At 37.2% G+C, this 27,950-nt stretch overlaps 1 protein-coding gene across 4 annotated transcripts in view; it reads left to right on the top strand.

Moving 5' to 3' along the window:
* LOC134795644 (uncharacterized) overlaps positions 1-27,950 on the top strand; it is a 439,378-nt gene that overhangs the window by 295,450 nt on the left and 115,978 nt on the right. For all 4 annotated transcript variants that reach the window (XM_063767547.1, XM_063767546.1, XM_063767545.1 and 1 more), the window contains exon 7: positions 17,868-18,053. In XM_063767547.1, coding sequence (XP_063623617.1) covers positions 17,868-18,053 — 186 coding nt within the window. The remainder of the gene's footprint in view (positions 1-17,867; positions 18,054-27,950) is intronic.

The following is a 27,950-nucleotide window of genomic DNA, read 5'->3' as shown; positions in this document are numbered from 1 at the left end:
TGGCGATATCGTAAGTATATTTTGAGAAAAGTTATCTTACAAAAGAAAAAAAACGTAAATTCTAAAAAAATTGCATACATGGTGACAGATTTCACAAAAACTATAAGTGATAGCACTATAGTGTGTATAAGAGATAAATAGCAAATTTACTAAGGATCACTTCGTTCCTACACACTTTTTCTATATCTTGAACGGTTTTCTTAAAAATTTAGAAAAACCGCGTTTCGGGCCCTTTGCGGGGGTGTGGGGGGGTGACGCAGAGGGGGGAGGGTTGGGGAGGGTTGATGAAAAATAACTTCGGTCCATAACGTACATAACCCAATTGAAAAAAGTCTTCTATTAATTATGCCAAGTTTTCCATATATATTTTTCCAGAAGCAACGTACTAAAGAGACTATTTGGCCCAGGTAAATGTATTCATGGACATATGACATTTCTTCTCCATCCACTACCACTGTTATTTTTTTGCTGTTAGTCATGAGCTTGGTCTTTGACATGTTCATCATTAATCCTACCTCAAGGCTTGCCCTGCTTAAGTCTTGTAGCATGGCACCGAGCTCCGTAGCTGAAGAGGAAAACAAAACTATGTCGTCAGCGAAACGGAGATTTGTTAATCGCCGTCCACCGACGTCGATACCTTTGCTCTCCCATCCAGCCGCCAGCTTCCTGAATATTTGCTCAAGGGTACTAGTGAACAGCTTGGGCGATAGCGGGGTTGCTTGACGCCTTTCTTTATATTAAATGATGGTCCGGGAGACTGTAGTTTTATGCAGGCAGTACTTGAGGCATAGATATTGTGGATGAGCTGTATGTATGTAGATTCTATATCTTGTTCTTGCAGTGCGGTAAATATAGATGAATGACTTATGCTATCAAAAGCTTTGGAGAAATCTACAAAGGCTAAATAAAGGGGGATCTTCTATGTACTTTTCGATGATTTGGTATATTGTTTGCAAGTGGTCCGTGGTAGAAAGACCAGGCCGAAACCCGGCCTGTTCGGGGGGTTGGTGACTATCTAATTTTCCAGCAATGCGAGGGTCTATTATTTTGATAAAGGGTTTATAAAGGTGTGAGATGAGGCTAATGGGTCTGTAGTTATTGATATCAGATTCATATCACCTTTTTTGTGCAGTAGGATGATGTTGGAATGACAAAAAGTTTTTGGGAATTTACCGGATTTTAAAATACAATTAAAGAAATTGGTGATATGAGGTAAAAGTGTTGGTTCCCCTATTTTAAGTGCTTCCGCCGTAATACCATCCTCGCCGGGGCTTTTACTGTACTTCACCTTCGCTAAAGCGAGATGAACTTCGTGCCCGGTGGGATAGATTCCGGACAGGAGTAGCTGGCTGCGGGTGGGCATGCAGGTACGGGGTTCAGGTCGGAGTACAACTGTCTGTAAAATTTTGTGCAAATATTTGTTATCTGATCCTGACTTCCTTGTTTTATCCCTCTATCGTCACGTAAACATGTTATCAAGGTTTTACTGTTTGATGTACATCAAACAGTAAGTGCCTTGCTTGGCTATTATAAGAGAGCGGTTCTTTTCTAAAGCTATTTGTATCAATCTATTGTTGTAATTTCTTATGTCTTTTCTAATACTCCGCTTTACTTGTCTATCTATTGATCTATATTGTGCTCTGGTAATATTGGTTCTATGTGCTTCTCTTTCTTTTAACAGGTCTAAACTATGGTTTGTTAGCTTCTTTTCTTTATGTCTCTGCTTTTCAATTTTTCTGCTTGCTGTTGTAATACAGTTTTGTAATTTCAAATATTCGTATTCTACGTCGTTGCTTACAGTAACCTGTTCCAAAGCACTGAAAGCGTTATGTAATTCTAAATTAAACAGTTCTTTATTAACTAGCAGAGTAGTTTTATCTAGCCTTTTGATTTTACTTTTTATGTTTCTATGACGCTGGATTTTGAAATTTATTCTTACTTGAACTCGAACTGGTCTATGGTCTGAACTGAATTGTATTTTATTAATTACTGAAACATTATTAACAATTTGTTTACTCGAACTAGAAGTTAGGACATAATCTATTTCATTCTTGGTTTCACCATTAGGTGAAATCCAGGTCCACCTGCGGTGTGGTTTTTTGTAATAGAGAGAGTTGTGTCTCTGTAGAGACTAAGGCTTTGACCAAAAGCAAATTGGATAAGCCTGGAACCACGTTCGTTTCGGCTTCCTAGCCCGTATGGCCCCATTATGTTGTCGTTATCCAATTCCTCTTTTATTCCGACTTTCGCGTTGAAGTCACCCAGTACTATATTCCAAGTACTGCGGTGCTGGTCGCAGGCCCGGTTCAACAAATCGTAAAACTCCTCTACTTCTTCGTCTGGGTGCGTGGATGTGGGGGCATATACTTGGATAATGGTAAGAGCTACCTTTTCAGTGATACGGAACTTAAGCACAGCAATCCGCTCGGAGTAGGCAATGAACTCTTGTATATTATCTTTCCAACGTTTAGCAACCATAAAGCCTACTGCGTGAAGACCGGCTGCTTCCCCGTAGTGGTAGAATATGTTATCCTCACGCTCGATTACATCTTCATCTTCTCTCCGCACTTCAGCCAGACCGACAATGTCCCACGAGATGTTGCCTAGTGCGTGTTCTAACTCTATTAGCCTTTCTTCTGTTCTTAAAGTTCGTACATTATACGTGAGGATATTTAGTTTTTCATCAGTGTACCTTTTAACGTTTGCCTTTATCGTATGACGGTTCAGAGAAATCGCCGCCTGGGGATTCTTAGCACCCCGATCTCCACCGTGATGCTGCCCACCGTCATCAACAGCACTGTCGCTGGAGCTGCCAGGCACTTGGGGCCGGTATTTGGGTTTTCGTTTCATATTGGAGGGGTTTGGACGTTTAACTCACCACGCTCCAGTGCGTGTTGGTGAGTAGACAGTAAGCCTGCTAACTCGGCTCGTGGGCGCCACCGTTGACATACTAGATGTTCATCCGCTGCCACCCTAAACTGATACCCTGTCTTAGCACCAGTAGACCAAACTAGGCCGCACTAATATTAAATGCGCCCTCATTTGGTAGAATACACTTAAAAGTGCACGGAAGTTTAACGTCATATTATACCCGAGCAAGCGAAAGATTCCAAAATTGAACCTCGAGCGTAGCGATTGGTTCGAAAAATTGAATCTTGAGCGTTGCGAGGGTTTCAAAGCTCGAGGGTAAACGAAATTTGCCCCCGAGTGAAACACAAAAATTTTCACCACACCAACCCGAAGCAAATATTAAATGTAAAATATCAAACAAAATCAAACCAAATCAAATCCAAATGAATGTTATTAAATATCCAAATCCAAATCATCCAAAATCATCATTTAAAAGTCAATTCTACCAGCAAACATAAGAAAACAACTCAAAATTTGCATTTGATTACTTTGCCTTACATGTGAATAAAATGCAACTTTTTGCTATCAGTTTTTGAAGTGCAAAGTAAGCCTTTCCGAGCTGGTGTGGTGTAAAGTAATTAACTAAACGCTTGCCTTTCTTAAGTAAAATAACATACTTTTAATTGCGTTATAAAAACTACACGTCTATAAATACAACCTTAATTAACAAATTAATAAGAGAGCTTCTCTCCATTATCTACGAGCTGTAATTCAACTACAAGTTGTTATCTGTCGTCCTTCAGGGCTCTTACAGTAATTAAAAAACAAATGAGCTTGATAGTCGGTATTTATTCCCTATAAACTATTTTATAGCGTAAGTTGGTTTTTTATAGCTTTTGAATATTAATATTTAGTACATCGTAAAAAAAAAAAGTTTATTACCAGAACACAAAAACAGTTCAGTAGTGGAAGGAACAGAACAGTATGGTAACTTAAAACTAAAGTATGGTACATTTTTAGTGTTTGGTGAAAGGATACCAGTCTCAACATAAGCTAGGTCAGCTGGTGATGCCCAGCGTTGATTTTCAGACTGATCCTTTTGCCAGGCTATATATCCTAATACTACAAAATGATTACAAAATTATTTACAGTTGGAAAACTACGATGCCATTTATTTGCGTGTGAGGTGTGCGTGTAATATTTAGTAGTGTGAGTAGTGCGTGTGTATATACACGGCTTAATGATTTTGATGTAAATTGGTAAAAACAAGGAAACATTTTCTTTGTAAAGATTAACAGGCGAGGAATGTAGATGCTAATATCAATTTTTTTCGTAAGTTCTATTTTGTTGTATTTGAAGAAGGTATTTACGTCTTCATTAACTTCGTAGTAGTAGAAGTAATCACTTTATTGTACACAACACAGGTTTACAAAAATAAATTACAGTAATGGAAGTACAAAAGGCTTAGAGTACTGGTGGTCTAGCGGTAAGAGCGTGCGACTTTCAATCCGGAGGTCGCGGGTTCAAACCCCGGCTCGTACCAATGAGTTTTTCGGAACTTATGTACGAAATATCATTTCATATTTACAAGTCACTTTTTGGTGAAGGAAAACATCGTGAGGAAACTGGACTAATCCGAATAAGGCCTAGTTTACCCTCTGGGTTGGAAGGTCAGATGGCAGTCGCTTTCGTAAAAACTAGTGCCTACGTCAATTCTTAGGATTAATTACCAAGCGGACCCCAGGCTCCCAGCAAAATGGCGGGATAACGCGAGGAAGATGAATGGAAGTACAAAGGCGAACTTATCCCTATAATATTATTTAGTGTTCCGGGTAAGCATGACAGACGTATTATTACTAAAAGCCTTGTTTGAGTTATAGAAGATTTAGACTAAATATATATTGTCGAAGGATGTCGTGTTTCGGAGGTTCCGGGGCAAACTGCCGAATCCGACACAAGAGCAGACGATTCACGGAGCCACGCCGTTCTGTCGCCAAAATAGTGTTTAGTTTTTAAGTTTATGAAATTTATATGTATCTTATTATACATATATTTATATAATATGGGCATTGTTGCCTGAATTAAATTTTTAAATAAATAAATTGTCACACTTCCGAGCAGTGGCGTAAAATAGTTATTTGTTTTACAAGGGGGCAAAGTTGTTGTTTAACCGCTCGTGCTAATATTGATACCCGAGCAAGCGAAAGATTCCAAAATTGAACCACGAGCGTAGCGAGTGGTTCGAAAATGGTATCTTGAGCGTTGCGAGGGTTTCAAAGCACGAGGGTTAAACAAAATTTGCCCCCGAGTGAAACACAAAATTTTTCACCACACCAACCCAAAGCAAATATTAAACGTAAAATATCAAACAAAATCAAACCAAATCAAATCCAAGTGAATGTTATTAAATATTTATCATCCAAAATCATCATTTAAAAGTCAATTCTACCAGCAAACATAAGAAAACAACTCAAAATTTGCATTTGATTACTTTGCCTCACATGTGGATAAAATGCAACTTTGCTATCAGTTTTTGAAGTGCAAAGTAAGCCTTTCCGAGCTGGTGTGGTGAAAAGGATTTTACTTCCGTGTCATTTAATTTAATTTTTTTCTTAAACTTGCATTCAAAGCGAAGTGAAACATCAGTAGCTGTATAAAAAGTGATAGGCCTCCCTACTCGTCACAAGTAGCTCTCCGAAGACAAAGCCACTCTCGAGGAGGAGGGCTTTTGAGCATTTCCCATTTGATAACCCAAGATACTGACGGGTATTCCTTTATCAACTACGAGTAGATGGATCAAACACAAAACTGTGTTCACATCTATCCAGTACACATTTATTACGCTAAAGGGCTATAAAGGTTAATTTTCTTATTTAATCCTTATCCAAAAAAGAAAAAAGCTTTGGTGGCCGAATGGATATGACGTCCGACTTTCAATCCGGAGGTCGCGGGTTCAAATCCTGACTCGTACCAATAAGTTTTTCGGAACTTATGTACGAAATATCATTTGATATATTTACCACTAGCTTTTCGGTGAAGGAAAACATCATGAGGAAACCTGCATACATCTGCGAAGAAATTCAAAGGTGTATGTAAAGTCCCCCATCCGCACTGGGAGGAGGCCTGTGCCCAGCAGTGGGACGTATATAGGCTGAATTATATATTATATTATATAACCCTTATCCACATGAACACACACACAAGTTTTGTCTCCTGTGGACAATAGTTAACAGCTTGTGGGCAATGATTTTATCATACTTATTAAAATAAAATGTAACTTGAGTGTTTCTGTATTTTGTATGGTTAATATTTTCATTGTATTTCTAAGCTAAATGTATCTCAATCTACTTCTTAAGTCGTAAGTTATTGGTTTTACACACTGTATATGCTTTTTTAATTTAATTTTGCACTTCAGTTCAAATGTTGCATGCAAACTTTATAAAATAACGGTAAAACTGCGTACATTTAATCTCCCCTTAATCTTTTCTATCGGTTTTTAACCACTTTAGCCTTTCACATTACTATCTACTATCTAGAAAATAAAACAAAGGCCATGAACTCAAAGTCCATTAAGCGGTAATCACGGGGCCATCTTCAGCGGAAACTAGAAAATGCACTTCATTATATCAAGAACGAGGAAGTAAGTGCACTGTGCCGTTAATTTAAAAGGCCTTAACTTAGGACTTGGCAGTGTATACTGACGAGTCCTGAACCTTATTGCAAAGAGAATAAGATCCACCATAATTCAGTTAAATGTCGCTGTTAGTGTTCGCCATAAGCGATTATTTCGGTTGCGTGGTCAAAGGGAGCGGTTTGCATTGCAACGTACGTTTGGTTTGAAGATAATATACATAGGTATGAACTCAAATACAATGACCGGCAACGCGCTTGTAACTCCTCTGGAGTTGCAGGCGTATATAGGCTACGGAGAGTGCTTACTATCATGCTTGATTGTCACCGACGTAGTATAAAAAATATATTTCAATATTTTATTATTGTACAGACACAACACGGGATTGTTATACCATTTAGGGTTCTTGCTAAATTGGAAATTCTATAGCGTAAGTATTGAACAACCAATTTATCGCGGAACGTGAGGGTACATTTGACACACTGCCATGCCGTATACTATATTATATAAGTACATTTTGCATGCGCATACTGAGATTCTCAAACTTCCCCCATTTATCTCATACAGCCTGCAAATCGGCAATAAATTGTAAACTAGCGACAACGCTAACCGCTTTAAGCCTCTCGCTTTGAGGTAATTGAGCTTATTGAGCTTATCAAAGCGTGCTGAGCTTGTTCATTGAGTTAATCTGCGCCAGTTTCAGCTGAAAATGTAAAGGTACAGTTTATGTTTATGGTTTATTTTGGGTACAGCCGAGTTCACTAAGATCGTTTACAAACATCGTTCCAAAAATATATACGAAGCGAAAAGACCGAATATAGGGGTCTCAGCCCCGAATACGTTTTCGTACCTTTTGGCGTCGAGACCCTTGGCCCGTGGGGTCCGAACGCGTCTACGCTATTTAAGGAATTATCGAAAAGAATAGCAGACGCCACTGGTGATCGTAGAGCTGGCGGCTATATACCTCGCACAACGTATCAGCATTGCGATACAGCGAGAAAATGCCGCCAGCATCCTTGGTACAATGCCTCAAGGGCCTATTTTAGATTTAAGCTAGTTATTAATTTCTTTTAGTAATACCACAGTTTGTAGTTATTTATTAGTTTTATTTATTTTTAGAGTTAGTTCTTAAGTTTTATATTATAAGTAATATATTTATTTATAAGGTAGATACAAACATTAAAAATAAAATAAACTATCTTATCTATAAAATAAAACTAAATTAAAACTAAAAACGAATACTAAATAAAATAAAATTAAATAAAATTAAAATACGTCTAAGAAATTGTTATACCATTGTTGTCCAAAATAAGTTTTATAAGTTAGTTATTTAATACAATATATATACAGTGGTACTACTAAACAAAACCGTCACTTTTGACACTTGTTTGACACTGACATATCCAATCCATATCGTTTCAATATCTAGTATTTGACGTATCTCATTGTTCGAATACGGCCGTAAGTTTGTATGCATCTGTATTATGAAATAAAATGACTTTACACGAATATATTGTCAGTGTCTTCGTAATATATTTGTGGAATGTTGCACTTTATTAAGATGTTTGTGAACTCGGCTATAGTATCTCGCTAATTTTACAAAAATTTGATGTTTACCACTCGCAATCAAACAAACCTTGTGAATTTACCTAAATTGAAATGACCGTGACCGCCGTGGCCTTTTAAGACGAACTTAGATATTAGATTAGAACATTTAGATGCCTAATCATAGGTATACTATAATAGGTACATGTAATATCAAATCTAAGTGCTTTGTTTATTCATATCATATCATATCATATATTTATTGCATCCATGGTAAGTACACAGGTGTTACATAGGTAATACAAAGATGTTTCACATGGGCCCTGGTAGGGCACGGCAATATTCTTAAATCTAAGGATTGAGTTTGTATGTATGTAGGTACCATTAACAATATCTTATTTCATTTTAAATTAATAAATAGTTGTAAACATTATATAATTTTTACTAACGTCAATAGCAAATTATCAAATTATATGTCACTAAAAATAATAAAATTAAATATTCATGCTTAAAAAAATGTTAGGTGCTTACAGTTTATGTCAAAAATGTCAATTGGTATATAATGTTAATTTAAAACTAATGATTAAAATTCAAAATTGAGTCATGTCTAATAAGTATACTAAAAACTACATAATAATTACATTTCATCTTCCAAAAAGTCATTCAGATTATAATAGCATTTATTGATTAAGAAGTCCTTCAACTGCTTATTGAATAGCGTGTCTGATGTTTGCAATTTAAGGTCGTCGCTGATTTTATTGTAAATTTTTATTGCCATCATGTTTGGGCTTGATTTATGTAGCTTTAGTACAGAACTTATGGGTGGCGCCAGGTTATTCTTAAATCTACTTTCGAAACGTCGAGGACGGTCGGCAATTTTTGGGAAGAATTCCGGGTATTTCCTGACGAACTTGCAGATTTCTAAAATGTAAATTGATGTCAACGTCAAAATTTTGTATTTAATAAAGTAGGGTCTGCAATTGTCGGAGTATGTAGTGTTGGCTAGTATTCGTACGCACTGTTTTTGGAGAACAAATATGTCGTTTATGTCAGTAGTTTGATATTACATGTACCTACCTATTATAGTATACCTATGTTTCCATCTATAATCTACTCGTAGTTACTGTGTAGTCAAGCAGAACGGCCTAATCCTTAAATAATAATCTAGGATTATATTGTAGGTACTTATAAGTCGACTGTATACCTATACCTATATATGTATATATATATGTTACGGTTACGAGTATATCTTATTTTATTGACAGCGCCGCTATTGAAGTATACGAGTATTTCAACATTTTCTTTAATACTCTTTGTGTCACAAAGTGCCGAATGTAACACATGCAGAATGTATGGAAATGACAGTTAAATAAATTATACTGTTTTCGCGATAACAAGTTACATAATATTTATGTTACAGGGTGGCTCAAAAATACGTTAACAATTTTGTATTACAAAAGACTCGCTGCCGTATTCGAACTTCAAGATATTCACAAGAGACGAGACGTACTAGATCCATTCTAGATACGTTATAGTTTAGATATCAACTAGTTCTCTTTTGCAGCGCAATTCGGGCAACCAATGTCACTTTTACTTTAGATAGAGTAAGATATCTATTAGATGTGAATTGGATCTCTAAAGTCATATCCTGTGGAAATCGTTCAACAGTATCTCCAGAATCGCGCAAATGTCAAATTTGACAGGTTAGATCTTAAACATATCGTTATCGTATCTTGGTGAAGTCTAAAAGATGTCTATTTCAAAATCCGAATCGGGCCCATAGACATATTTAAACTCTACCATCTGCCCGATTCGAACTTTAAGATACGTCAATTTATAGATCTAGAAACGATATGGATTATGGATTAGATGTGTGTTTTTGTATTGACGAAACGTGACATTTGACACACATATGTAATCCATATCGTTTCTGGATCTATTAACTGACGTATCCTAAATTTAGAATCGGGCCGATAAACTCAACCATATGCTGTCCTATTTCGCCGTAATTACCAAAGCGTGAAATTAGTCAAACTCACGTAGTAACAGCAACTTCGCGACCGCCATATTTCTTGCTAACGAGTCAAGTAATCAACATGTCCCGTTGTCATGTAGTGTGGGATCGCTAGGCTAGCCATATTAATGTAATTATGTCAGTTGTGTTGTAATAAGACTTAGGACCACTTACTTCATGCCACTAACCCGGGGTTAAGTGGTTAAACCGTTAACCCAGTGTCTGTACTGGTAACCATGGTAACTCCAGGTTTAACCGGTTAACCCCGGGTTAGTAGGATTCAAGTGGCGCTTAAGCGCCACTTGCACCATCCCACTAACCCGGGGTTAACCGGTTTAACCGTTAACCTAGTGTCAAATTGTACTGGTAACCATGGTAACTGCAGGTTTAACTGGTTAACCCCGGGTTAGTGGAATGGTGCAAGTGGCCCTGTGAGATAATTTTTCATAACATATAAAGTAATCATATATTTTAATGTATGATTAAATATATTATACTTTTTTTCATGTACCGTAAAACGGGGTAAGTAGGTTTCGCGGGGAGAGGTGGGTTATGAATGGGGAGAGACGGTTTGAGAGGGGGGTGAGAAGGGATTTTAAGGTTACTGCTACAAAAATAATGTATTCTAATTTAAAATGGAGCTATAGTAATACGCATAATAACAAAAAAAACGATCCAACAATTTTCCAAAATCACCTTTGTATGAAAACCCCTCTCACCCCAAATACGAGGCACTACGGGGTGAGGTGGGTTTTCCTCTTTATCGTCAAAGTTATGAAATGGAACTACCCAAAATAAAATAAAAACTAAAATTCAAACGTCCGGAACACTTATTATATACACCATTCAGTTTTCATATGTAAAAATAAAATGTTATCGAGGTTTGAATTTTAGTTTTGACCGTACTCACCCCATTTTACGGTACCTACTATGTTGTGGCGTTAAAATAAATGTATTTTCTTCTAATCACGTCGTTGGCATACAAACATACGGCCTGCCTGATGGTAAGCCGTCACTGTAGCGTATGGACATCTGCAACTCAAGGGGTGTAACATGCGTGTTGAGGACTTTTTAAAAGCCTGTGCACTTTTTTTTAATAACCCCATACTGTAGCATCCGCGGGAGGATATTCCTCTGAATCAGTCCTGCCGACGGCGAGCGGTGCGGTAACAGAAAGAACCGTTGGCATCATATCAAACAATTCTTCTGAGCTTAGCCAATTGTATATACTTAGCGGGCGAGGTGACTTTTTTGTTAAGAGAATAAGAGCGTGTCAAGGTAATTTTGAACACCTCGCCCGCTTAGCAACCTCTGCTGTTGACTGTACCTACAAGCGGTTAATTACACGTATGTTGTCCCGGCTTTTCGCAATCTATTCCTAAGAATTAAATGGCCATTTTGAAGTTCAACCGGAAATACCTCATGACATCTTTGCGCATAACTTATCTCGAGCACTTGACATTCCTGTCAACATGACACTTAACCACATCAAACATAAGTTTGTGACACTTCGCAGGTTAATTACCCCTAACTATGCATAGATGTAAGTAAATTGAGGTAGATATGGTACCAGGCGCACGATTGTGAGCCATTAAATATAGGTTCCGGAACCTATATTTAGTTAGGCGTATGGGTGACGCCAACCTGTCAAGCTGTCAAAATCGTTGGATCAATTTTTAATTTTGTCAACTATGAACGTCACACGTCTACATAAATAAAAGGTCATTGTAACTATGTATGAGTTTACTAATAATTTCCTGTCATAGTTACACAATACACACAACACAATGTAGACCTTATTCTCTGTAGAATAAGGTTTGAAATGGCAATCACAGAGTCGACCTTGGTACTAACAACACCCTTAAGGGGGCATCGAGTCAACATTATCTTCGTTGTCTTGTTTCTGACCACTCTGTCACGCTTTTATTTTTGTCTTTTATCAAAAAAATAAATAAATTGAGTGCTATTGCATGTCTTTCTAGCTGTAGATTATAATTCTCTTGAGAAAATTAAAAACTAAATTTCACCCAAAAACCTCCACTCCGTCACATTTTTTGGGGACAAAAAAATCAGACAACAAAAATAATTTAGACCCGGCTAACGCTAAATTGTAGTTTTTATATTGAATTTATACTCGTTTTTCTACGCCAAATGCCCATACCATAACAGAATAAAAAGTAACAAATAAATGACAATATTATTAGTGTCATCGCTAACATTGTCTCGTCCGCAATAGGATTACCCATAAATGTCGCGTTAAAAACTCGCTAAGTTAGTTTCCGAGCCCGCAACACGGCCGCGATCCCCGCAAATTCTTTAACAACAAGCCCGCAAGCCCCAACTTTGCCGCACTTGGACTTTTGACGCCGAAAAAGTTGGGTGAGGGGTTAATAAATAATAAAATATCTCTATTTCGAAGAACACAGGCTTCAGGCCGGTAGCTTGAACATGTCATGCTCGCTTAAAAGTCTTTGCTTACGGTGGCGTCGTTGATCGGGTCGCCACTTTCCCGAATGAAGGTTGAGGGAGGCGATGGCTGAGATACGCGTCATACTCGTGACCGGGTGCTGTTTGTGGAGACTGGTCTGTTTAAGCTAACACAAGCTATTATACTTAGTAACTTTATTTTTATTAATTAATTACAGTGAGACGCCTCATTCTGCTCTCGTATGTTTCTTTTCTCTTAATGAATGTATTAATTATACAGGATATTGACTCTTGGAGACCCTATACATCTCTAAGGATAACTTGATAAACTATATAATCTTATAGTTCTGACACCTAGAGACATTTACACCTCTAAATATTATAGATTTTTTTTTTTGTGTTTTGTATCTGTATTTTTTATGTAATTCCACATTAAGAGACCATATACATCTCTTAGTAATTGTAATACGTTAGATTGAATTGTTAGTTTTATTTTATAAAATTGTTGATGTTATTATTTTTGCTTGTATGTAAATTCAATGATGACGTGTAAAAGTGCCCTTGTGGCCTATTTGCTGAATAAATGTTGATGTTGATGTTTGATGTTCATAATTGTTAGTAACACAGTAAAATTAAAACAAATAAATGAAACTTAAAGGTAAAGGTTAGTATTAGGTATAAGTACATATTTAATTATGAATAAGGGCTAGTTGCCACCCCTTTAATTTGTCCAATCCAATAGGCGAGAATTGGGCTATCATATTTGTCAGCAATAGCATTCAGAATACTGTTGGGACTGCTTCTAACTCGACCTAGCAGAGATGCTATTTTCTTGCGCATGATTGCCGGAAAACCGTCTGTTCTAGCTTCGCAAAACATGCCAGATGCACTACATCTACTAGGTAAGCCCAACAACATTTTGAATGCATTGTTGTACTGCACTTTTAATGCATTGTGGGCTCGTTTTGTATAGTTAACCCACAGGCCGCTCGAGTAAAAGGATTGGCAATATGCTCTAAAGAGCGTTACCTTCATAGTCTAATAAAACATGGTCTTCTATTCCCAGAGTGACACAGGCCTACGTCACAATAACATGGCCGCTATATATAGCGCTATCGCATATTATCATATAGCGCTGTCGCATGATGACGTAGGCTTGTGTCAGTTAGGTGACCTAGAAAAGACGGGAATGGAGTACCAGGCGGAGTATATTATTATACCATGGTTACCTTGACATTACTGGAGCATCGAGCAAACCTGCGGGCCAACGTATTTCCCCGAACTGCCAATGCCTTGCGTTCTGGTTCAATATCCTAAACCTGGTGTAGGGTGTTTTTTTTTAATAAACGAAAAATGTGATAATTGATTTCAGCTAGATTGCAGTAAAGCTATGGTTTCCTGGGATAGCGGTGCCGTCATATAACGGCCGTCTCCATACAAAATACTACTCCAGCCATATATTTAGTATGGAGACGGCCACTATATTTCGGCACCGCTATCCTAGGAAAACAGAGTTTAACAGGCCAATTTGAACGTACACTGACATTTAAATATCGACATTTGAACTGACAATATCGTGCATTTCGCTTGTACATGTACATGTCCGTACATGTATTGGCGCGGGCGCGGGCGTACATGTAAGACATGATCTGAAAGTATGGTCTTTGGGTGACTGATCTAACTACATTTAATCGAGGTACCTACCGACATTGAATTGAACTCGAATATTTTTTTTTTTCAATGTTGTCAGTACATAAATGTAAGATTTTTTCGACGGCGAATGTATGAGTATTGTAAGGGGCAATGCAAGAGGCTGGGGGGGGGGGGTAAACGGTAACCACTTTTCAGCTGGCAACATCGGGTTTCTTGAAGCCTAGGAACTCTAATACTACAAGTGGCAGAAATCAAATTACTAGTATTCATACGACACAGTTCTAAAAATCCTGGTCTACGAGTTTCTATGGCACCGACATACGACATTTTTATTGAATTAAAAAAAGTCAAAACAATCCGCTAATAATATATCAGTGTTTTGAAGCAAACTGCTAATGAAGAACATTTCTTTGGAATGTGATAAAAATATTTACCGTTTCGGTCGGGTGTAATAAAGTACGTATTAAATTTGGTGTTATGAAAATGCTTCAATTTTTTTTTAATCAGTTCCGCAACGCTTCATCCAATGTTTTAATTAAATTTCCCAACAGAAGCTTCCGTGAATAACAGTAATAAAGTAAAATACCACGAATTCAGAAAGGTTTATTATACCTGGAAATATTGCGAGTCATGGCGCGAGCGTGGCATTCAATGGAGGAATAAAAAAAAAAACTTAAACTGCCATCAGTTAAACGGTGTAGGTCTTACCTTCATTTAAATAAGGGTCATTTTATAACTGTCAAAAATCTTTTGTAACGAGCCGTAGCGAACGCGTAGCGTGCTACGACCGCTACGAAGCGCGTAGCTCCGTAGCTAGATTGCTGTACTCGTAGGTAGACTGGGTACTTTTCGATTATTATAAAGACAGGTATAAATAAATAAATGGGTCAAACAGATCACTGTGTTATGTCTTTCCTGTAGACATACACGAGAGTTAAGGGCTATAAAGGTTAATTTTCTTATTTAACCCTTATCCACGTGAAAAGGTCCTCCTTTTATTTAAAGAAGTATGATAAAATCATTACTTACATGCCCACAAGCTGTTAACTATTGCCCACAGGAGAGAAAACTAGTGTGTTCGCGCGAACAGTACATTTTTCTCTCCTGTGGGCAATAGTTAACAGCTTGTGGGCATGTAAGCAATGATTTTATCATAGTTATCTAAATAAAAGAAGGACCTTTTCACGTGGATAAGGGTTAAATAAGAAAATTAACCTTTATAGCCCTTAACTCTTGTGTATGTCTACAGGAAAGACATAACACAGTGATCTGTTTGACCCAAATAACTATTAAAAATGTTAATATAAAGTTAGATTTAAATAAGATTTCAACAAAACAATAACCACCATTATAAAAAAATTGTTTGAGAAATGATCTCATAGTTTTTAAATACAACTCAGCCAATTAAAAAAATGTCAACACATTTTATAAGTTTTTACAAATTTTGCAGAACAACCAAAACTTTTGTCAAAATATTGAGACATTGTATTTTACTTTATAATTAAAACCAATTGTTTCCAACCCGGGACCTTTTGTAAATAGATTATGAATTCACTACGTCACTTTTTAATTACAGAAAATGCCAACCTTTTTTCGGTGTCCAATTCATTGGTGCGATTGTCCTGTCCCCCAGGCGGAACGTGTTCCTGATTTTGTTTTAAATTGTGTTTTATTTTTAAATAACGAAGCTTAACCGATGATCCCGCGGAAACCCGACGCGTGTAATACATTTTGAAAAACAAAAGCGGTAGGTATTAGGACCCTGGTTTGGTATTTATGTGACATTGGGCAATAATTACATTGTACAAAACAAACAATGTATACAGATTACAGAGCTACGAATTAAAAATCTTTAGATTCTAATATCACACATAAAAATTGTATTAGTTAGTATGTCTTTGTTTTTTCACGTATTTCATTTAGCATATGTTTTTCATCTCATACAATGTAAGAGACTTTAGTTTAGAGGATATCCCAAAAGTTTATGTATTTAGTAATTCTGTAGAGCGGTCACTACGATACAGGCCTAGCCTAGGGTAAGATCACTGAGCTAGTTATGACATTTTATCTTCTTTCTTTTAATAGACGAGCATTTACTTAAAATAAACTTTATTCATGTTAAACATTATTGGTAGGTACATTCCAAGTCAATCTTAAAATCTACTTAACAATCTATATATATCCTAACTTAAAATCTAAATACATTACTAATATACCATTCTATTACTTACACTATCAGCCCCATCCCGACCCCCACCCAGCCCAAAAGTGCCAAAGATACTAGTCGCATTACCGCGCTGGATGGCAAGCGATCTGTTGGACTAGATAGGAACCTGAACGGGGATCGCACCCTCTGTCACGTAGACGCCGCCCCAAGTCTCTAACTTAGGTCTCATAATGGACTGCGGACTACGATATGAGAAACATACCGCTGAGGCCATTAGGAGTTGCTTTTATAAACTTAAGGTACTATATAAAATTCGGCCATATTTAAGTGAAAACCTGCGCATTCAATTAATTGAATCACTCGTCCTATCAAAGCTGAACTACGTGGATGTTGTGTTTGGGCCAAGACTTCTTGCAAAAACTAAACGACTCATACAGCGTGTTCAAAATGCCTGTGCTCGCTTCTGTTTCGATATTCCGTTGAGAGCTCACGTGACCCCATATCTGAATAGCCATAGCATCCTCAAAATGCAACACCGCCGTAAACTACACTTGGCTTGTTTGCTCTTTGGCGTACTGAACTATAAAACTCCTTCATATCTCTTCAACAAGCTATCTTGCATCAAGCTCCGCGAACGCCGTGATTGGTGGGATTCATCTGTTGACGCCGCGTCATGCCTCAGCCGCTTTCCGAGGAAGCTTTAAATATTCTGCGTCCCGCTGTTGGAACAACATTCCGCCCCCAGTGAGAAACCTGCAAAGTATATATAGTTTTAAAACAAAGCTCAAACAGTATATGCTCAATCACCAGCTTAACCAGGAAACCTGCAGATTAGAAACCAGCTGCCTGTAGTCAAGACTCTTGCTATTGTTGTATTGTATTGTAAATTTTGTTACTTACCACAATGTTCTTGTTCCTTCCGCATAGGAGTCGACACCATTCCCGACACGCCATCCTTTTTATCTGTGTCATTTCATTATGTTTCTATTTGTTTAACTTTGGTGTTGTTTTTGTTTATGTATTTTAGCCAACTTTGTAACATTGTTTTCATGACTAAAAAGTTAAAACTGATTGAGATTTTACATAATATTATATTAGATTCACTCACTTTATTGTTTGTCAAATCTGTCATCGAATTTAATTTCGTGTAGCTACCGCTGGCGCTAGTTATGCGCGCCTAATGCCGCGCCACGATGTGACCCGACCGGATGGTACAAGTTCGATCGGTTAATCCGTGTACTTAATTCATCTCCTTTTTGTATTAGCTGTGTAAAATGTGTGTAATCAATTTTTCGGTTTATTTTATGTTTCTTTACTTATTTTTTTGTCTGTTACCTTCCGTGATTATTTCTCACTTGATGGTCTAATCGGAAGATCAGCGCTGGAAGTCGCCAGCAACATGCTGAGATGGGACCATTTCGTGACACTTTATTTTTCACTATGTTTTTTCAATGTATGTCTGTTGTCTGTGTGTTTACGAATAAAAAACTATTCTATTCTATTCTATTCTATTCTATTCTATTCTAACAAACTTCCTTGCCTCCGAACACCACTTACTTATATCAAATTGTTGTCCTTAGACTGGTTCCCCGGCTGGCGCAAGCACAGCAGCCAGCCCAACGACGACGGGACCTCCGGGCAGGACTGCGTGGAGGCGCGCCCCTCCCTCCCCCCTCGACCACCCCCGCAGGCGCCCACCTTCAAGTGGAACGACCGCGGCTGCAGGGAGCACAACTACTTCGTGTGCGAGCGGCCACACAACACAGGTATTTACATATTTAACATAGGACCAGGACTGCGATAGCTCAGGCACGTAGTCCGGATGGGGAAGATCGCGCAGTCTGGAGGGCGTACTCTGGAGTAGTACCAAACGGCCGAAGACCGTCTGGACGCCCTAGGTACCGCTGGAGACACGAAGCGCAAAAAGACCTTAGCGTACTCGGCGCCGTCGACTGGACAGAAACGGCTCGAACAGAGTAGCATGGCGGTCTTTGGTGTCGGAGGCCAAGATCCACTTCGGGTCGTTGCGCCACAGCAGTAAGTAAATAAGTAACATAGGACCAGGATTGCGTGGAGGCGCATGTGACGCCCTTAAAATAACATTATCCATAGAATACGAAGACCGCTTAGGATTGTCTGATAGTTTATATTGGCTAGTGTCGCCAGTGTGGTCACATCAACTATCAAACAAATATGAACTTAGGGTAAGACCTCCAGTGAATGAACACTTAAGCAATTATCCAAGTTTGAAAAATCATTTCTCAGCATTCATTAATAATTGGAATAATTAACTGCAATTTAATCAGTCCGCATTTAATAAACAAGAAAGTAATATCTGCGATTTTTTATTACTTCCATAGTTTTTGAGTTATAGCAGAATTTATCAAAAAGTACCCAAAAACCTAATGAATGAACATAAAAACTAGTGAATGAACACCGCAAAACCCAGTGAATGAACATTATTTACATCTTTTAATCTGCATTAAAAAATCATTTTTAACATAAAAAACCGGTATAGCGAAAGCGTTCATATCTTTTATCCCTTCATATTGATTTCAATTTAAAAAAATGATGGTTATTCACCAACAACACAGCAACCTGTTACATTCTTCTTAGTCGGTACACTCTTGCCAGAGTGGTCGTGGTCATCATTGTGAATCTCGATGAGTGATGATCTTGCTAATACGGCGCCATTCGTCGCGGACTGCAGCTTTCCGGGTACATACAAACCGAGCACTTAGTTGCGGCCTTGATCTGGTCTGTCCATCTCATTGGTGATCTACCACGTGGCCTGGTGCCTTCGACCTTTCCCTGCACTACGAGACGCTCTATGGAGTCATTACCACGACGAGAAACATGGCCGAAGAAAGTCAGAATGCGTGACTCCACTGTGGTTGATAGGCGCTGTCTGATGCCGAGTTCTTTTAATATGGAGTCATTTGTACGAAACTCTGTCCACGATACTCCTAGCATCCGTCTCCAGCACCACATCTCCAAAGCGTCAACTCTTTTCTTCTCGGTTTCACAAAGGGTCCATGTCTCCGACGCATAAAGGAAAATGGGGAATATTAGGCAGTAAACGAGTCTGGTTTTCGTGGTCTTGGTAATGTTCCTATTACCTCAAATCTTTTTCATTTTGTCCATAGCAGACCTAGTAATCGCCATGCGCCGCTTGATTTCGTCTATGCACCCGCCTTCGTTGGATATTAACGCCCCAAGGTAAATATATGATTGGACAACCTCACAATTTCCTATGTGTGTGATCCCTGGTAAGTTGTTATTGACGTGGTCGACAATCATCATTTTGGTTTTTGTGCGATTTATTTTCAATCCAAATTCACGGCTTGTAGCTTCCATATTATGCAGCAGATCTTCCATATGACGAGCACTAGTTGCGAATAAGGTCGTGTCATCCGCATAACGTAAGTTGGAGATCCTTCTACCGCCAATTACGACCCCGTCTGGCCAATCTTCCAAGGCAATTCTCATTATCATCTCTGTATAAATGTTGAATAGTAGAGGCGAAATTATACAACCTTGGCGTACTCCTGCATCAGGGTGGAAATCACTCGACAGCGTTTCATCCGTTCTAACTGATGCTGTTCCGCTCTCGTATAGATGCCTGAGTAAGTGTACAAGGTGTTTTGGTGTGCCCATATCCAGCAAAGATTTCCATAAGCCTGGTCACTTCACCGAGTCGAACGCTTTCGAGAAATCAACAAAGCAAATGTACGTAGGCTTGTTGAACTCTCGCGCTTTCTCGATGATCTGGCGTACAGTAAAAATTTGCTCGCGGGTGCCTTTTCCCTTTACAAAACCTGCCTGTTCTGGGGCAATTTCTTTCGAGAGGAAGGTCTTAAGACGCTCATTCAGAATGTGAAGTAGTATTTTACTTGCGTGAGATATTAAAGCAATGAGTCTATAATTACTGCACACTTTTGTGGAGCCTTTTTTATGAAGGGGAATAAACACTGTATGGACCCATTCTTTTGGCCATGTACCGGTCTGCCAGATTTTATTGCATATAGTATAAAATATCTGAACTCCGTAATCTCCAGCAGCCTTAATTACTTCAATCGGGATTACATCTATACCAGTAGCTTTTCCAGTTTTCAGATGTTTGATTGCGGCACGTACCTCTTCTTTAAGAATGTCTGGTTCTAAATCATTCCCTGGGTCTGTTGATGGAAATTCGTGTGAGTTTGGATCTTGAAACAAAGCCTTACAATAAACCTTCCATGTTTCAGATATCTTATCTATTTCCGTAACTAGCTCACCATTAAGATTTTCTATAGCCCAGGTCTTCGATGAAAGAGTCCTTGTTAGTGACCGGATCTTCTGATGGAGGTCTCTGGTTTCGTATTTGTCTGCATGGACTTCAACTTCTGCACAGATTTTTCGCAGTTACATATTACTAAGAAAAAGAGAATCAATTTTTAAAACAAGAAATAACGTGCATATTTTGATGAAAATAGGTCAGGCTTAGCAAATAATGCTTAAAATAATAAACTTATTGTCATTGCGTTATTCGTGGTTATATTGTTCATACATAGAATTAGTAGAAATCTAATAAATGAACAAGCCAAATTTTGTATTGTTCATACATAGGCATGAAAAATCTAGTAAATGGACTATAGAAATTTGGTTTGTTCCAATACTGGCTGAATGAATCAGAATCGTTTTTTATGCAGAATCACAAAAAAACAAGTTCAATACCATTTCGTTTACATATAAATTTAGAAAAAAATTTAAATCTAGACTACACCAGTAAATGAACACGCCGTTCATTTACTGGTTTGAGAACATTTTATAAGCCAGTAATGGAACTATAAAAAATAAAGACTTAATCGCATAATACGCCAACAAAGTGTACATTTATAGAAGGTTTAACTCTTAATCTAACCAAATAACTCAACTTTGTACAGGTGAACATTAATGCGGCTGTGCGGCATAATTGCGGCTGCCGCGGCACTGTAGCGCGTCCGGAATGTTTGCGGACGCGAGCGTGGACGGTTTCCACGCCACGCTCCGCAAGCGTTGCGCCGCGATGCTAAGCAGGGTGCGTGACAGCCGCCACAGCCTCCTGGCTATAGTGGGTAACAGGTGGGACAGTGGCTTGCTAAAGCACTGGTCCTCCCTACATGTTAGTTTTAATAATTGTAAATTTAATTTAATCTAATGTTATTTATGAATGTTAATAGTAATTTCAAATTTAAATTGTATTTTAATTATGTGTAAGTTGTTTGTTAATTTTAATATTTTATCTTTAATTTAATTGTAATTTTAATTTTATTTCATTTAAAATATGGACTGTCAACTGTCTGAAATAAATTATTTTTATTTTATTTATTTATTATTTATTAAATAAGCACTTCATATGTTACTCCAAACGTACACTGTTCTTACCTGGGATCAAATTTTTCCTTACAAAACTTTGAAACCAGAAACCTGTAAACTTCAAATGCCAGTCACATTCAAACTGGTCAAAAATAAATTTATCACGGGTTGCCATTGCATAGAAAATAGAGTTGTTAATAAGAAACAAAATACGAAAAGTGGTGGAAATTGCTGTATTTCTTATTTTAGACAAAAACCTGATTTTGTTCATTCACTGGAGGGTTTACCCTAATTGATTAAAATAACAAGTTATATGTATACAGTGTGCTATATATATTATACACATACAGTGTGCTGTAGAAACAAGGTCAAGTTTTACGGACCAGAATTATTGACGAGCCGAATACATCTGTTTTATTGGATGCGGACGCTTTACTGGTTAAAGAGGGCTTGTGATGGCTAAGAAACTTCATGTTGAGTCAAGTTAAACAAGTGAGAAATATTAAAAAGTCTTTTACCGTCAACGGAAAATACACAAGCAAAATGTTTGACTACTACTACTACCAGTTGCAGTAAAATACTCTTGTTCGGTTATAATTATAATATTTACATAGACATACCTATAGAATATGTCTAATATAAGCGAACTTTGCATCGAGTTGAAAGAACAGAGTGAGTGTCATTACGAACGTCATATTTTTGTATTTAAATTTATAAAGAGCTCATCCAATATACATAAACAAATAATGGCACAATTGATTCGTATAATATATACCTATATTTTGTAACAACGCATTTTTACAAACAGTTGAAAATAACTTCTTGGTACACGAATCTCAAGTGCATATTCAACTCCGGAAAACAGATTGACGACCCCTGCCAAATTACTCCTATATTGGTAAACGTAGTTCGGTAGTATACCCCTGACAGGTACACTTCAAAGCGTTTCACGACCAATGCCGCCTACGACGTGAATATTTAAACTATTAAAAAGGTTGACAATGCCTGTCGCTGCTTATAAATGTGAAGGTAGGTTTTCGATACCCCCAGTGGTACGCAACCTGAAATTTGAAGACAGTATTTTTAATAATAAATTAGGAATATTATGTAAATACTAATTTAAAAATATGTCTCAATTTATATATTATATATGTATTAGGTTTGTGCGAAATCAACACATGCTATTGAAATTGATATTCTGTCATTGATATTTTGACATGGGTTAATTTCAAATAAATGATTTAGGTATCCTTACTACAATTACTCAGTGATGTTGGAACATCATAGGAATAGTTGTTAACACGGTCTATTATAAATGATAGTCTCCTGCCAGTGACAGCGCTGATTGCTCAAACTATCAACCGAAAATCAGGAGCGGCATGCAAACTTTCTAAATCTGATATTAATTTGTCTCGTACACCTAAAATATTTTAAATAAAAACAAGCAAAAACAAATATATAATGTTCAAATCATAATAGGTACTTAATTAGGTCTTAAAATGTGTCTTAAAGTATGTCTATCTTTACAAAACTCTACTTCGTTTCGTTTTGTAACTTCGGCCCTTGAATTATGTACAGTCACCTGCAATAGTATGTTACTGTAACGTAGTACATTTTTCTAAATTTATATTAAGTATTATTGAGATGATTCATAATCAAAAGAAAAATACTTTTTCTTATTTCAACGTTTTTAACAGTGTCCGAAACGAACTGTATTAATTGCACTTCTTTGCATAATCTGTTGCATTCAGATGCACCTCTAGATGCTTATCTGTTGTCGGGGTTGTCATACGAGTAAAAATAAATAAAACTTGAGATATTTATATTGTCACTCCAGGAAAACTTTGTATGATTTAGGTATGTTTTTTCAGGTAAAAAATAATTTTGATATAAAACAAAACATAGAAATTACAGACTTACAAAGTGGCTCTGGAATGAAACAATATTAGATTTAATGATAAAAATATATTTCTTAGGCTCAGGAGTGAAATTGTCTAAACAATTCAGATAGAATTTTCGAAGGATTTGTGTCTTCAAGGGACTGCCACCCTACTTTTGTTAGGCCCTCAGGGACCTCCATATTGGAGGAGTTCATTCGAGAATGATTTGCACATTTGATTTGGGAACCCCTCTGGGGACACTCGCTCGCAAGAGCACAATTTATGGGAAGACCACACTTTCGACATGGTGGTCTGAAAGATGGAAACGGCTTGAGTCCTTCGGAAGCTCCACTGAGTGAGTACAAATTAATTTCGTGGTGATCAACTCCACAATGGCGCGAAACGTTGTGGGTTTGTTCTTAACCAGGTTTTGGTTCTTTGCAGAGTGACTCCTGCTCGAGGGAAGGGAGCGCTCCGCCAGAAGTCTTAGCAGCTTTCAGTGCGGTGAGCTAAATTTACAATTGTTTCGTTTCTTCTCTAGCGGCCATAAAGGGCATCGGCTAATATAACCTTTTCTCGGTTTACAGGAGCCGGGAATTTAAATTGAATTTAAATTAAATTTATTTCATCATTTCAAAAGCTTGGAAGTCAATTTATGAATATTGTTTGGGAGACCTCCTGGATCGAGGAACTAAGCATCCCATCTGCCACTGCCACGTCGTCTTGGTACCACGTGCGCGGCCCCTGAGCTCTACATCTCCGCTCAGCTTCTAGCCTTCTCGGGGAAACCAGTCTGACACCCCGCAGCGTCTGAGGAAGGTTTTCATCCTGAGGTCGGTCCTTTCCATGTTTTAATTTTGTAGGGCATCAGCACCAGCTGTAAAGTGTAGAGTGAATTTAAAACTATGAGCAACCATTAAAGTAGCATAAAGACTTTTGAAAATCCTGGTACATCGAATTTAGAGTTACGATAATTTAGTTCTTAAATAAGTAGAATACTGTGTGAAGCTTTATTCTGGACCTATTAAGCGGCCCCGCCGTCCACTGAGCTAAGTTCTACCATTAGGTGTCGTCAAATCAAGTTAGAGGTTCACACAGAGGTCATAAGTTTAGATTAAGCCACTAACATTGCATAGGCAAGATTTTAGTAATAAATAAAGTTCCTTAAATATAAATTTGTTCGCTTTTTATCTCCTAAAATAGGTTCCTCCTGCAAGCAATTTTTGACACCACATTTTTACTAATTAAGTTAATTTTATTTTCTGTGCTAACGTGCTATGCTTTATTGAACAAGCCGGAGCTTTGCAATCTTATTTACCTTTTAAAAATAGCACGTTTCACACCACAGTGCTTGCACAACGAAGGCCGCAAAAATATCTGACACGATCTTATTTTGTAGAGCCATAAGGGCGTGTCACATATTTTTGCGGTCTTCGAAGAGTAACATATTATTGCAGGTGACTGTACCTGTTGCATAATAGGTATGTTTGTGTCTCACGGAAATCTTGTTATTAAAATATCGTTTGGGTTCCTCGTGAGCCCATTGTATACCGCGAACTGCAATGATCAGGCAACATCAAATCAAGATAATATTTTAAGGTTTTGCCAGGTAGTCTACAGAAACTAATTTAGGCACAAGGCAATTTGCAGCGGCAGGTGTCGTCAACATCTCGGTCGTTAAATATTCAAGCGGACAGGATTTAGAAACCATTCCGAGGCGCTTGCGACGTAAAGTCAACCACGAGTAATTTATATTACCTATATGGTAACAATTAATGTTTTACTCGTGTCATGACTATGACTTATGACTCGTATAAATCGGAGGCAGGAAGCTATTTTACGACAAAAGTTTGACATGAATGTGACTGACTTTTGTAGAATGCTTTTTTTTCAAATTTATATATTATTATGTTACATTATTCAATAAAAAAAAGCGCTGGTAGCCTAGCGGTAAGAGCGTGCGACTTAAAATAATTAACCCCGGCTTGTACCAATGAGTTTTTCGGACCTTATGTACGAAATATCATTTGATATTTACTAGTCGCTTTTCGGTGAAGGAAAGAATCGTGAGGAAACCGGACTAATCCCAATAAGGCATAGTTTTACCCTCTGGGTTGGAAGGTCAGATGGCAGTAGCTTTTGTAAAAACTAGTGCTACGCCAATTCTTGGAATTAGTTGCCAAGCGGACCCCAGGCTCCTGTGAGCCGTGGCAAAATGCCGGGACAACGCGAGGAAGATGATGATGATGTTACATTACTCAATGAAATCTTAAAAATTAAGGTATAAATTACATTTAGTCATTGCAAATTCCATGCTGGGTTCGACTTTAATTTAATTCTCTTTTAACTTACAAAATTGGTTTCCCAGACTACAAAATCAAATCCTTACCCAACCAAAATCTTGTTACACGTAACTTTCACCCACGATATATCGTGTGAAGCCGTGGTATCACGTTTTCTCAATTTGCTAAAGTACATTAACTTGGAAAGAGGCACTTATTGCGAAGAACAACTGTCAGTCTTAACACAAATGGAAGAACACTACGCGCGCAGAAGTAAATACAGATAAGTCACTGGAACTAACGCTACGTAGTTTCTTATTCGCTCAGATGTGGCCGCCGCCTGGCAAGGAACACAATATTTAAACTGTTTAGACGACAACGGTTTCACTCACTTGATATTTTAGTCACTATTGGCGTTAAACCAAGTGAGTGAAACCGTTGTCGTGTAAACAGTTTAAAATATGTCTCACGAAAGTTTAATATAGAACACAATATTTATTGAATAGATATAGGTACCAGAGTTTCCTCCACACGCACTCAATAATTAGATATAAAAAAAATATTGCCAAATAAAAACGAAAACTTACAGTATATGTAAGTACATTATTTTATATTGCTTACAAACAAATATTTGATGACAAAAATTTGTTGTAGTGTGTGTAGAGATGGGTAGTGAGTAAATACTCACGGGTAAATACCGAGTAAATGCTCAGTATTTACTCAATATACCCGTATTTACTCGTTTATACCCAAATTGGTGGATATACACTATTTAGAGTGCTGAAAGGGGCATATAAATTTGAAATATAGGTGTATTATGGAAGCCGCTACTGGATTAAGTACTCAAAATTGTAAGAAATGTATTTTTAAGAGGGGCACTCCATACATGTAACTAACTATCACGAAAAAAAATTCAGAAGCCACCAACGTGTTCCACATCATTAAATTGGTCTTTAAAAATAAATGGAATGTTTCTAAGAACATTTTTGGATAAATTGAATATTTATGGAAAAAAACCGTTTCGAAAGGCCATAATAATGTTTATCTCTCTATAACTTTAGAACCAAAGTTCAGAAAAAATATGAAAACATATCGGGAGATTAGCCCTATAATAGAGTACAAAAAACAATATTTTGAACATCATCGGTTGAGCCATTTTTGAGTTTTCTTTAAAAAACCCTTAATAAAAGGTCGTAAGTGCCGCGTAAACACGCACTTTTGCGCGACATGCAGTTATCTAGAACATCGATAGAATTGAAGTACCATATTTTTAAAGTAAATACCTTCTTATTTAAAACAAAATTGTTAACTATGCATTATCACAATTTGCCTCTCACTAATAATTACCTTTTTTTCCTAAATTAAGCGTCCTATATGCTTTTTATTTTATAGATATTGTTAATACACGTTAGCACTCTTCAATAAAAGACAATTTTGTTCTTAAATCTCACTTTTTGAATATTTTATAAGCAATCGTTTTTACCCACCTAAATGAGTAAATACGGGTATTTATCGGGTGCTTTGAGTAAATACTCAGTATTTACTCACCCCTACCCATCTCTAAGTGTGTGTATTGTGCCAAAACTCATGCAAAACCCTTTCCTTAAACCACATTTAGACGGCCCAAGAACATGCATGTGTTAGATAAATGGATAATTTTTTAAATATTAAATATTAAAAATAAACTCAAAAATTGATAGTCAATAATTACTTTCAAGGTAAAACTTGTCAGGAAGTTATTTATTTACTTTGATTCATAATTATGTTAAACTGCTTAATCAATAACTGGATACTATTTAAGTTTTTAAGTAAGATAAATAAAATAATAAACTGATGTAATTGAAAATAAAACTGTTTTATTCAAGTAAATATTCCAATTTATTAACATTATCATCAACAACTTATAAACACAATCACTATTAGTTTATAATTCAGTAGAAGATGATTTAATTAATTATTAATTAATTAATCCATCTAATTAATCAAGTAAGTACATAATTATTACAATAATTACCAACATAGTATTTACTTAACTTTCAATATTCCTTTGGCGATGATTAACTCAGTCCTGCAGGGCAAAGCAGAATGCAGAATGCTCAAAGCAGAATTCAGAATGAAGAATGACCAATAATGGATCGGTCGGTCCCTTTTATACCCATTTCTA

Source organism: Cydia splendana, chromosome 12 (assembly GCF_910591565.1).
Source record: "Cydia splendana chromosome 12, ilCydSple1.2, whole genome shotgun sequence".
NCBI lineage: Eukaryota > Metazoa > Arthropoda > Insecta > Lepidoptera > Tortricidae > Cydia > Cydia splendana.
The sequence above is the reverse complement of the archived record's forward strand: the minus strand, read 5'-3'. Positions and strand labels throughout refer to the sequence as shown.